General features: G+C 46.0%; 1 protein-coding gene across 2 annotated transcripts; it reads right to left on the reverse strand.

The window, feature by feature from the left end:
- Positions 1–1494: 1494 nt before the first annotated feature.
- Positions 1495–12323, reverse strand: C20H20orf173 (chromosome 20 C20orf173 homolog). Of its 2 annotated transcripts, none has more exons than XM_016937779.3 (7): positions 12235–12323; positions 4082–4150; positions 3588–3947; positions 3224–3402; positions 2974–3067; positions 2753–2804; positions 1495–1769 (listed from the first exon to the last, which is right to left on the reverse strand). In XM_016937779.3, the coding sequence occupies exons 3-6, from the start codon at positions 3894–3896 to the stop codon at positions 2778–2780; spliced, it is 609 nt and encodes a 202-aa protein (XP_016793268.1). In that variant the 5' UTR covers positions 3897–3947; positions 4082–4150; positions 12235–12323; the 3' UTR covers positions 1495–1769; positions 2753–2777. The 2 variants fall into 2 exon arrangements, with proteins under 2 accessions (XP_016793268.1, XP_009435379.1); XM_009437104.4 differs by having other exon boundaries at positions 3588–3963.
- Positions 12324–13432: the final 1109 nt, after the last annotated feature.

Raw genomic sequence — 13432 nt, forward strand, 5'->3', positions numbered from 1 at the left:
AGGTTGCAGTGAGCTGAGATCATGCCACTGCACTCCAGCCTGGGTGACAAGAGCAAGACTCCATCTCAAAAAAAAAGATGAGGGAAATTTGGAAACAGAAGACACAGGGGAGTATTCCATGTGAAGTTGGAGGTAGAGACTGGAATGATGCCTCTGATGCAGGGCAGGCAATCCCCAAAACTGGGGCTTAGCCTGAGAGGGTTCTTGGCTTTGCCCTGATGCGATCCAGTGGTGTTAGCAACCTGTATTGAAGCAGCATTGCACAGCAGCAGCAGAAGTACACTGCTTCTTGGGGACAGGGCTACCCCATAGGCAGTGTGCCCAGAGTTAGCAGCTCAGCAGCAGCTCTGCAATCCTATTTATACCCACTTTTAACTACATGCAAATTAAGGGGTGAATTATGCAGAAATTTTCCAGGCACAAGCAGTCCTCCTGCCTCAGCCTCGCAACATGCTGGGTGTGAGCCACTGCGCCCAGCCAAAAGTCTGATTTTTTATTCTTTGTTAACTGTAGCAGTTGGATTCTTGGTCTTGGTCAACAGACTGGTAAACTTCAGAGAAAAACAATTCGCTGGCTAAATATTTAGTAGTTTACAGGATGATGCAAAAGCTAGAGAACCAGGCTCAGTCTATCATGAGATGCAAAACATGGCCAAAGACTACCCCAGGAATGGCCCACCTGGAATGCCACCACTGCTGCCAACACAATGGGGCCCTTGACAATGTGGTAGTCTCATTATAGCAGATTCTTTTCAGCTCTTTCCATTAGGAAGAGCAGTTCATTTCCCCACTTCTTGGATCTTGGATCACTTTATGACTTGATCTGACCAATGGAATGCTGCAGAAGTGACATGGTAAGGGCTAGGCACAGTGACTCACACCTGTAATCCCAGCACTTTGGGAGGCCACGGCAGTAGGATTGCTTGAGCCTAGGAGTTCAAGGCCATCCTGGCCAACATGGCAAGACCCCCTTTCTACAAAAACAAAAATTAAAATTAACTGGGTGTGGTGACATGCATTTGTAGTCCCAGCTACTCAGGGGGCTTAGGTGGGAGGATCCCTTGAGCCCAGGAGGTTGAGGCTGCAATAAACTATGATTGTGCCACTCCATTCCAGCCTGGGTAACACAGCAAGCTCTTGTCTCAAAAAAAAAAAAAAAAAAAAAAAAAAGCGAATTGGAACTGAGGCACCTAAAAAAACTGGGAACCTCAAAATGCTAAACCTTCTGTGAAAAGCTGGGCAAAAAAACAAAAAACAAAAAACAACCCTCACCCTCCGGCATGGGTGAAACAAGGAGGTTTACTTCTTTTATCGAAGTGGGTAAAGAGCCTCCCCCAACAACTCAAAGTCTGGGTTTGCACTTGGCATGAAATTGAATCTAAACTTATACCTCCTACATGATCCAGGGCACTAGGCAAAGAAATCAACTCAAATATTGCCCTTGAGATCTGGAAGGCACGTCTGGCCCATCCCTCCCAGACACTGTGGTTGCAGGTAAGACAATCAGGCCAGGATTTTATTCAGTACCAGACTGATCTTACAATTTCCTCCTGCCCTTTACCCACCCAGAAATAGGACTTGTATGGACTCAGCTAGGCTGAGCTTGTGTGAATAGTGAGCTTGTCCACATGCTAGCTGATGGATGACTTCGATTTCTGCTCCTGCACTAGACATGGGCAGTATTTCCTTGGAGCCCTTGGTCTGATTATCCTCCTTCCAGTGATAGAAACACTTTCCTTGCTATTCTGATCCAAATCCAAAGAGGGTGACCTAGTGTATAAGAGAGGGACATGTGCGTCAGCAGGCAGACTCCTGTCCTCACCCCTGCCTCCCTTCACTCAGCATCTAGGATGACAGGTTGTCCCTGGGAGCTGGGAGGAGACTGGGGCTCACCTCCAGGAAACAGACTCTGGACACTCTCCTAGAGTCACTGAGGATCCCAAAAAAGAGAATGTCAACTCGCTTTTCCTCATGATATTGGAGGAAGAGAGGGGAACCCCCCAGGACATAAAAGAAGGACATTCCAGGCAAACAGAATGGTGCGTGAGAAGGCATGGGGCAGCTCATGTGTCTGGGGAATTCTAAGAGCCCATTATGGGAGCCTGGGAGACAGGAGGCAAGGGGAGGAGTCAGAACATGTAGAGTCTTTTTTTTTTTTGAGATGGAGTCTCGCTCTGTCACCAGGCTGGAGTGCAGTGGCGCAATCTCGGCTAACTGCAACCTCTGCCTCCCGGGTTCAAGCGATTCTTCTACCTCAGCCTCCCGAGTAGCTGGGACTACAGGCATGCCTGGCTATTTTTTGTATTTTTAGTAGAGATGAGGCTACCACCATGCCTGGCTATTTTTTGTATTTTTAGTAGAGATGGAGTTTGACCATATTGGCCAGGCTGGTCTCGAACTCCTGACCTCATGATCCACCCGCCTCAGCCTCCCAAAGTGTTGGGATACAGGCATGAGCCACCACGCTTGGCCTACATGTAGAGTCTTGAAAGCCAGGCAGAAAACTTTAGACTCCATGCTGAAGGCATTGAGGAGCAGGAATTTTAAGAGAAGAAGATACAAGAATCTTTCCTGCCTGGGCACAGTTGTGCAAGACACAGAACAAAGCCTTGGGCCCCAGGGATGACCCTGACCCTGGTAAGACAGCCAGTTGTCCTGGTTGCACCTGGGGAGGAAGGGGGAGGGAACTGACCTGGGGCCCTTCCCACAGCAACCCACAGCCACATCCTACCCCTTTTCCTATTCCCCCTCACCGTGTCTTTGCTATCTTCCACTCCACTAGGGAACCAGACCATCTTCCAAAATCTGAGAAAGAATTGGAGGTGGGGGAGTTTGGGCCACAAGACCTGGGAAAGTCCTGCAAGTGTCCCCAGTAAGCCAATAGAGGGTCTTCCCACAGCCCCTGCTGTTATTCCCTGCAGTGACCTCCCCTCACCCCCACACAGAGAATGTCTGGGGACACCTCCTCCATCACCTCATCACTTAGAGCATCTGAAGTCCACACCAGGTCAGAGAGCTTCCGCAGTAGCATCTCCAGCTGCATCCAGGAGCCCTGGTCGCTGGCATTCCTGGGATAGATGAAGCATTGTGTGTGGTTTGGTTCCCCACGTCCATCTCAAAGCCCTGGACTTGGGGCCCGCTTCATCTTGGGAAGGGGAGCAGAAACTGATGGAACTGTGGGGCAGGCCTGGCCTTCCTGCTCCCACCCTCTCCCCAGCACCCACCTGAAAACCACGGGGTATTGGTCGATGTCGTTGCCAAGGCTGGAGCCCTGCGGGATCTGTGGGCGCCCCAACAGCACACAAGTCCCACAATAGAAATCAAAATGGCTCACCGAGAGCCTGGGAATCCCTTTAAACAGCTTCCTCCACAATTTCCCAAGCTCGCTCCCTGAGTTCATGCCCTGGAAACAGCAAGAGGGAGATTGGGGGCTGGGCCCAGGGGAGAGAAAACAGAGCTGGGTGGGTGAGATCTCCATCCAGAGGCTGTGAAGACAGGGCCAAGGGCAGGGATTTGGGCGGAAAGTGGGAGATGGGTGAGGCCCGGGAAGCATGGGGGATATGGCCGGGCCCAGTGTTGACCACTGACCAACCACCAGAGCACAGTGTCAGAGGTCATAGACTCTGTTGTCCTCATCAGGTACCCCATAGTCTTCCTGGAGCACACATCAAGCCAGTTCCATTCGTCGGCTGTGTGGTGGCAGGAGGAGCAGTTGAGGGTCTCAGAAGGGCAGCCACACTTCCCGGAACTGAACCAAGGGCAGTCACAACGCCATGGTACCAAGTATATTCGTTTTTCCTGGGGTGCTGATTCAGGTGTCAGATCCAGATAGGGGGTCATCAGCCAGAGGATGAGCACCCAAAAGACCCACAGGACAAAAATCTGCCGGCGCTTCATGTCTGGCCCAGGCGGTGGCTCCCGTGGTGGGCCGTAGACTGGCTTCTCTACCTGTAAGGATGAGGGGCTGAGGCCACAGACAGCACCAGCTTCCCTCTGTCCTGTCGGCCTCCACAACTCCCCATCCCACCACCCTCCACCTCCTTCCAACCCCTCCTCTCCTGCCTCACAGTCCATTTGCTCACCCTCAAAACGGTCTCTGACTGGGCATGTGGTGGAAGAGGCCAGGGCAGAGAGACAGCATGTGGCTAGTCCTGAGAGGGGAAGGAATACCTCAGTGGGGGCCTTGCTGTCATCCCAGTTATATCATAGATCTCATCACAAAGTACACATTGTGACCTCCCTCCTTTAGCCTGCCTGAAAAAAGCCACCACCCAACCCTTTCTCTGACACCGAAATGACCTCCACTGGATGTAAGATTCATGAGGACAGGGGCTGACCTAGTCTCTCTTCTTCACCTCTGCAGCTCTAAGACTTAGAATCATTTAATAAATATTTATGGGATAAATAAACAGGGGTTGAGAGGGAACATTTTTTTTTTTTTTTTGAGATGGAGTTTTTGCTCTGTCGTCCAGGCTGGAGTGCAGTGGCGTGATCTTGGCTCACTGCAACTTCCGCCTGCCTGGTTCAAGCGATTCTCATGCCTCAGCCTCCCAAGTAGCTGGGACTACAGGCATGCGCCACCACACCTGGCTAATTTTTATATTTTTAGTGGAGACAGGGTTTCGCCATATTGGCCAGGCTGGTCTCAAACTCCTGACCTCAAGTGATCCGCCCACCTCAGCCTCCCAAAGTGCTGGAATTACAGGCGTGAACCACCATGCCCAGCCGGGAACTTTATTTTTAAATTATTATTATTATTATTATTATTTTGAGACGGAGTTTCACTCTTGTCGCCCCAGCTGGAGTGCAGAGGCACGATCTCGGCTCACTGCACCCTCTACCTCACTGGTTTAAGTGATTCTCTTGCCTCGGTTTCCCAAGTATCTGGGATTACAGGTGCCCGCCACCACGCCTGGCTAATTTTTTTTGTATTTTTAGTAGAGACGGGGTTTCCCCATGTTGGTCAGATTGATCTCGAACTTCTGACCTCAGGTGATCCGCCCGCCTCGGCCTCCCAAAGTGTTGGGATTACAGGCATGAGCCACTGCACCCCACCCCAGCCCGGAACTTTAAATATACTTGTGTGTGATGCCCTCTCTGGAGTTGTGTGACATCAACTCAATCCTCTCTTGTAGTCTCTAGACCCCATATCCAACAGCCTACTGAATTGCCACTTAGATAGCTCAGAGACATCTCACCTGAATAAGCCTGAGACTGAACCCAGGATTTTCCCTGTAAACCAACCCTTCCCAAAACTTCTCTGTCTCTTTTGTTTTGTTTGAGACAGAGTCTTGCTCTGTCACCCAGGCTGGAGTGCAGTGGCGCAATCTCAGCTCACTGCAACTTCTGCCTCCTCCGGGGTTCAAGCAATTCTCCTGCCTCTGCCTCCCGAGTAGCTGGGATTACAGGTGCGTGCCACCAAGCCCGGCTAATTTTTTGTATTTTTAGTACAAACGGGATTCCACCATGTTGGCCAGGCTGATCTCGAACTCCCGACCTCAGGTAATCTGCCCACCTCGGCCTCCCAAAGTACTGGGATTACAGGCGTGAGCCACTGCACCCAGCTTCAAAACTTCTCTATCTCAATAAATGGTTCCACCATGTACCCAGTTATTGAAACCAAAACTCATGTATTATTAATTCCTCCTACTCCTATGATACCCAAATTCTTTTTTTTTTTTTTTTTTTAGGACAAAGTCTCACTCTGTCACCCAGGCAGGAGTGCAGTGGCACAATCTTAGCCCACTGTAGCCTCTGCTCCAAGGTTCAAGCAATCCTTTCACCTCAGCTTGCCAAGATGCTGGGACTACAGAAGTGTGCCACCACGCTAGGCTTATTTATTTATTTAATTTATTTTTGAAACAGAGTCTCGCTCTGTCGCCCAGGCTGGAGTGCAGTGGCACAATCTTGGCTCACTGCAACCTCTACCTCCCAGGTTCAAGTGATTCTCACGCCTTAGCCTCCCAGGTAGCTGGGACTACAGGCGCACAACACCACACCTGGCTCATTTTTGTATTTTTTTGGTAGAAACGGGGTTTCACTGTGTTGGCTAGGCTGGTCTCCATCTCCTGGTCTCAAGCAATCTGCCCACCTCGGCCTCCCAAAGTGCTGGAATTACAGGCGTGAGCCACCGAGCCTTGCTGATTTTTTTTTTAAGTAGAGATGGGGTTTACCGTGCCAGCCCTGTCTCGAACTCAGCTCAAGTTATCCACCCTCCTCGGCCTTTCAAAGTGCTGAGATTACAGGCATAAGCCACTGAGCCTGGCCTCAAATCCATTTTTTAATTCGTTTCTATTTCTAAGTCATCTTCTTCATCTCCACTGCCACCCCCTTAATTCAATTGTAGTCTTGTAAAGATAGTAAAAAAATGAAAATGTTTGAGTTGTTTTTAAAGTTTAAGAAAAAAACAGAACATTTTGGTTTTTTAAAAAAATCAAAACATTTTATTCAATGGGATAAGAACAGTAAAATTCTTCATCTTAACTAGTGGAAAGCTGCACTGGATATTGTATAGCTTTTAAATCAATTCACCCAAAAATCTGAGTAAGGTCTGTAGGCTAGTTAATTATATCATACCAACGTCAAGTTCCAGGTTTTGAAAAAGTACCATATGGGCTGGGCGCGGTGGCCCACACCTGTAATCCCAGCATTTTGGGAGGCAAGGTGGGCAGATCACCTGAGGTCAGGAGTTCGAGACCAGCCTGACCAACATGGAGAAACCCTGTCTCTATTAAAAATACAAAATTAGCCAAGCGTGGTGGTGCATGCCTGTAATTCCAGCTACTCGGGAGGCTGAGGCAGGAAAATTGCTTGAACCCGGGAGGCAGAGGTTGCGGTGAGCCGAGATCGCGCCACTGAATGTGATTTTAGCTGGGCAAAAAGAGTGAAACTCTGTCTCAAAAAAAGAAAAAGAAAAATTACTATATGTACTATATGGTAAGACACTACCATTAAGAGAAAATGAAGGCCAGGCACAGTGGCTCTTGCCTGTAATCCCAGCACTTTGGGAGGCCAAGGTGGGGTTTGAAGCTTGAAGCCAGGAGTTTGAGACCAGCCTGGGCAACACAGCAAGACCCCTTCTCTACACACACACACACACACACACACACAATTAGCTGGGCTTGGTGGTGTGCGCCTTTATTCCTAGCTACTTGGGAGGTTCTGGTGGGAGGATCACTTGAGTCCAGGAGTTAAAGGCTGCAGTGAGTTATGATAGCAGCACTGCACTCCAGCCTGTGTGACAGAGCAAGACTCTGTCTCTAAAAAAAAAATAAAGCAAAAATAAAGAATAAAATGGGAAAATGGATGATGGGTACATGGGAATTTTCTGTACTATTTTTACAATTTCTTGTGTGCTTATGGTTGTTTCAAAATAAAAAGGTTTTAAAAATTATCTACCAGCCTGGGCAACGTAGGGAGACCCTATCTCTATAAAAAATATTAAAATTGGCCATTGTGGTCCCAGCTACTCAGGAGGAGACTGAGGTAGGGAATACTTGAGCCCAGGAAGTCAAGGCTTCAGTGATATGTGATTGCACCACTGCACTCCAGCCTGAGTGATAGAGTGAGCCCTTGTCTCAAAGAAAAAAAAATCATTTAGGAAAAGATGTATAACAAGTTTTATTGCTATTTCATTTACATCAACTGCTATAATTTTTTTTTTCTTTTTTGAGACGGAGCCTTGCTCTTTTGCCAGGCTAGAGTGCAGTGGCATGATCTCAGCTCACTGCAACCTCTGCTTCCTGGGTTCAAGAGATGCTCCTGCCTCAGCCTCCCAAGTAGCTGGGACTACAGGTCCGAGCCAGCACGCCCAGCTAATTTTTGTATTTTGAGTAGAGACAGGGTTTCACCATGTTGACCAGGATGATCTCGATCTCTTGACCTTGTCATCTGCCTGCCTTGGCCTCCCAAAGTGCTGGGATTACAGGTATGAGCCACTGTGCCTGGCCAACTGGTATAATTTTTAAAATTTTTGTAAACTCATAAAATTTACCATTTTAACCATTTAAAAAAATATTTTGGCCAGGTGTGGTGGCTTATGCCTGTAATCCTAGCACTTTGGGAGGCTGAGGCAGGCGGATTGCCTGAGCTCAAGAGTTCAAGACCAGCTTGGGCAATACGGTGAAACCCTGTCTCTACTAAAATACAAAAATTAGCCAGGCGTGGCGGAGTGCCTGTAATCCCAGCTACTTGGGAGGCTGAGGCAGGAGAATTGCTTGAACCCAGGAGGCAGAGGTTGCAGTGACCCGAGATCGCACCACTGTACTCCAGCCTGGGCAATGGAATGAGACTCTGTCTTAAAAAAAAAAAAAAAAAAATATATATATATATATATATATATATATGTGTGTGTGTGTTTGTATATATATATATTTTTTTATTTTATATAATATATATAAAATTTTATTTTAAGTTCCAGGATACAGGCCAGGAGCAGTGGCTCACGCCTGTAATCCCAACACTTTGGGAGGCCAAGACAGGGGGATCACAAGGTCAAGGGATTGAGACCATCCTGGCCAACATGGTGAAACCCCATCTCTACTAAAAATACAAAAATTAGTTGGGCATAGTGGCGCATGCCTGTAATCCCAGCTACTCAGGAGGCTGAGGCAGGAGAATCGCTTGAACCCAGGAGGCGGAAGTTGCAGTGAGCTGAAATCGAGGCACTGCACTCCAGCCTGGTGACAGACTCCGTCTCAGAAAAAAAAAAAAAGAAAGAAAGTTCCGAGATACATGTGCAGGTTTGTTACATAGGTAAATGTGTGCCATGGTGGTTTGCTGCACCTATCAACCCATCACGTAGGCATTAAGCCCTGCCTGCATTAGCTATCCTGATGCGCTCCCTCCCACTAGCCTGCCCACCAGGCAGGCCCCAGTGTGTGTTGTTCCCCTCCCTGTGTCCATGTGTTCTCATTGCATTTTATCCATTTTTTTAATGTGCAACCATCATCACTATCTAGTCTCAGAACACATTCATCACTCCAAGCATACTCTAGTGAATAATACATTGAATAAGACTAGAATCAATTACATGACATTCATATCCCCACTACCCATTTTTTCCAGATCTTAACATTTCTTTGCTTTTGCTGTTCTGGTGTTTAGGTATGAATATATGTTCATTTATCCTGTTACAGTACATTCAGGCTTCCTAAATATGAGAACTCTTGCCTTTCATCAATTTTGGGTAATTCTCAGCCATTTCTTTCAAACATTGCCTCTCCCTTATTCTCAGTATTTCCTCCTATCAGGAAACTCCTATTAGGCAAATGTTGGATTGTTTTTCTTTCTATCCTTCAAGTATCTGAATCTCTCTTTTACATCTATGATTTTATTTCTCTATATTACATTATGGGTAATCTTTTTCAGCTCCATCTTTCTGTTCAATATTTCTCTCTCTCTCTTTTTTTTTTTTTTTTGAGATGGAGTTCTCACTCTGTTGCCCAGGCTGGAGTACAGTGGCCCCATCTCAGCTCACTGCAACCTCCACCTTACAGGTTCAAGTAGCTGGTATTACAGACGTTCATCACCATGCCTGGCTAATTTTTGTATTTTTAGTAGAGACGGGGTTTCACCATGTTGGCCAGGCTGGTCTCAAACTCCTGACTTCAGGTGATCCACCTGCCTTGGCCTCCCAAAGTGCTGGGATTACAGGTGTGAGCCACTGCACCCGGCCAATATTTCTCTCTTTAACTGTGCCTAATTGGTTGTTTAGCCCTTCTACTGGTTTTAAAACTTAAATGACTATTTTTCATTTCTAGAAATTCTTTGAAATGTACTTTGACTTTTTTTTTTTTTTTTTGGCTATGGAGTCTTGCTCTGTCGCCGAGGCTGATGTGCAGTGGCGCAATCTCGGCTCACTGCAACCTCCACCTCCCAGGTTCAAGTGATTCTCCTGCCTCAGCCTCCTGAGTAGCTGGGATTACAGGCGTGCGCCTGCCATCTTGGGAAAGTCAGTTCACCTCTTGGCTTCCTCATCTATAAAATGAGACTTGAAGTAGCACCTAGGCTGCGCATGCGCTGGCTCATGCCTGTAATACCAGCACTTTTGGAGGCTGAGGCAGGTGGATTGCCTGAGGCCAGGAGTTAGAAACCAGCCTGGCCAACGTGGCAAAACCCCATCTCTACAAAAAATACAAAAATTAGCTGGGCATGGTGGTGTGCACCTGTAATCCCAGCTACTCAGGAGGCTGAGGCAGGAGAATTGCTTGAACCTGGGAGGCGGACGTTGCAGTGAGCCAAGATTACGCCACTGCACTCTAGCTTGAGTGACAGAGCGAAACTCTGTCTCAAAAAAAAAAAAAAAAAGCACCTAACTCCCACGTTGTTTTGAGGGTGAAATGGATTACAGCAATGGGCATATTGTCCATGTTCAGTTAGTATTAGTTTCTCCTTGTCTTTGCTCCTTCCTTGGTGAGCTGCGGTCAGGCTGCCACAGTCACCCAACTCCAGGGTCCCTCCTCTTCCTTTTTATGGAAGCATTCCCTAACCCAGCATGTTAGTCACTTTCTCTTACAGACTCCCATGGTCCCCTGTGCCACCTCTTATCAAAGTTTTGATCTTAAGTCATTGAATGATTTGAGCTATGCACTTTGAAATAAAACAGACTGGAGTTTAGATATTAGCTTATTAGCCACTCAAAGCTTTTAATCAGGGATAATAATAGCAGTTAGCATCTAAGGTTGTTGTTTTTGTTGTTGTTTTGTTTTTAGAGACAGGGTCTTGCTATATTGCCCAGGCTGGTCTCAAACTCCTGGGCTTAAGTGATCCTCCCTCTCCTGCCTCAGTCTCCCAAGTAGCTGGAACTATAGGTGTGTACCACTGTGCCCGGCTGAAGGTTGTTGTGAAGATGAACTGACATGATATAGGTGAAGATAAAAGAGTTTACAACAGGGCAGGTGCGGTGGCTCATGGCTGTAATCCCAGCACTTTGGGAGGCCAAAGCAGGCAGATCATTTGAGGTCAGAGTTCGAGACCAACCTGGCCAACATGGTGAAACCCCATTTCTACCAAAAATATAAAAAATTAGCCGGGTGTGGTGGTGGATGCCTGTAATCCCACTACTTGGGAGGCTGAGGCATGAGAATCGCTTGAACTGGGGAGGTGGAGGTTGCAGTGAACTGAGATTGCACAACTGCACTCCAGCCTGGGTAACAGAATGAGAGTCTGTCTCAAAAAAAAAAAAAAAGAGTTTACCACCATATTTGCCACATAGTAGTGGCTTGATAAATGCTAGCTATTTTTTTTTTTTTTTTTGAGATGGAGTCTCCCTCTGTCGCCCAGGCTGGAGTGCAGTGATGCAATCTCAGCTCACTGCAACCTCTGCCTGCCAGGTTCAAGCCATTCTCCTGCCTCAGCCTCCCAAGTAGCTGGGACTACAAGTGCGTGCCACCATGCCTGGCTAATTTTTTGTATTTTTAGTATAGACAAGGTTTCACTATGCTGGTCAGGCTGGTCTCAAACTCCTGACCTTGTGATCCTCCCACTATATATATAATATATATAACATGTTATATAAATTATATATATAACATGTTATATATATAATTTATATAACATGTTATATATATTATATATATAACATGTTATATATATAATATATATAATATATATAATATATAATATATATAATATATATAATATATATAACATGTTATATATTATATATATAACATGTTATATATAATATATAACATGTTATATATATAATATATAACATGTTATATATATTATATATAACATGTTATATATTATATATATAACATGTTATATATTATATATATAACATTTTATATATTTTATATATATATAAAATATATATTTTTTATATATTTTATATATATATATACACACACACACACACAAAGACAGAAAGAGAGACTCGCTCTGTCGCCCAGGCTGTAGTGCAGTGGTGTGATCACAGCTCACTATGAGGCAGGAGAACAGGGAATCAGGGTAACCGGGGGTTAAGACATAAGAAATGAAGGGGTGCAGCCAGTTCTAGGCAGCATACAGGCCACATCTTCAATCCTATGATAACAAGACAGAAGTTTCCACTTCCGCCTCCGATTGACCGTGGGGCCAAATCTCCACTTCAGCCTCTGATTGGCTGTGGGCCAAGTCTCCACTTCAGCCTCTGATTTGGTCGCAGGCCAATCCTTCATAGGTGTAGCCAATTGGAGGCTTCTAAAGGGCACCTAGGGGTGTTGCCAGGTCCCTTTAGCTTAATACAAACCCTGATTGAGGAGGCTCTTGAGCAGCTTGCTCTAACCCGCTGCCGCTCTGCATTGTCTTCAATAAATCTATGCTTTTGTTATTCCGTTCTTCTGTTGCTGTTTGTCTTTCGTTGCCCTTCTGTTACTTTATGCGTTTTGTTCAACACGCCAAGAACCTGGACAACTCTATCCTGGTAACAACTGCAGGTAACCTGGTAACAACTGCAGTTTCAAACTCTCCTGGGCTCAACCCCAGCCTCCCAGGTAGCTGAGACTATAGACGCATGCCACCACACCTGGCTAATTTTTTTATTTTTATTTTTATTTTTGGAGACAGAATCTCACTCTGTCGCCCAGGCTGGAATGCAATGGCATGATCTCGGCTCACTGCAACCTCTGCCTCCCGGGTTCAAGCGATTCTCCTGCCTCGGACTCACGAGTAGCTGGGTTTACAGGAGCACACTACCACGCCTGGCTAATTTTTGTATTTTTAGTAGAGATGGGGTTTCACCATGTTGACCAGGCTGGTCTCAAACTCCTGAACTCAAGTGATGCTTCCTGGCTCGGCCTCCTGAAGTGCTAGGGTTACAGATGTAGTTTTTAAAGTTTTTGTAGAGTGGGGTCTTGCTGTGTTGCCCAGGCTGGTCTTAGACTCCTGGCCTCATGTGATCCTCCTCGGTCTCCCAAAGTGCTGTGATTACAGGTATGAGCCATTGTGCCCAGCCCAATTTTTAATTAAAAAATGGAATGATGGAATGCACATTACTTTGCATCTTTTCCCCCTTAAAAATACATTCTTAGTATACCTAAAGGAGTAAATCTACCTCATTCTTTTGAAAAGTGGCCTAATATTCCATAGAATGGGTGTATCGTGATTTATTCAATTTATTTAATGTATCAGTGGGCATTCTGGCTGGTTCCAGATTTTTACCATTGAACAATCTCATGCATACGTCTTTATGATGTGGTGCACTTAAAATCTTTAAGAGACAGATTCAATATCTTAAGGTGTAACAACCACCCAGATCATGGTACTTTTATCCTTATATTAAAATTTTTTTCTGTTAACCTTGGATAGCTGCTTACATATTTTTTCTTTTTTAAAATTTTTCTATTAACCTTGACGTGGTGCTTTTACTTCCTAAAGTGGAATTCCTGTATGAAAGCCTATGAGCTTTTACATCTTACTCATTGCAGCTGCATTACTGTGGGAGCTGT

Source organism: Pan troglodytes, chromosome 21, assembly GCF_028858775.2.
Source record: "Pan troglodytes isolate AG18354 chromosome 21, NHGRI_mPanTro3-v2.0_pri, whole genome shotgun sequence".
NCBI classification, from domain to species: Eukaryota; Metazoa; Chordata; class Mammalia; order Primates; family Hominidae; genus Pan; species Pan troglodytes.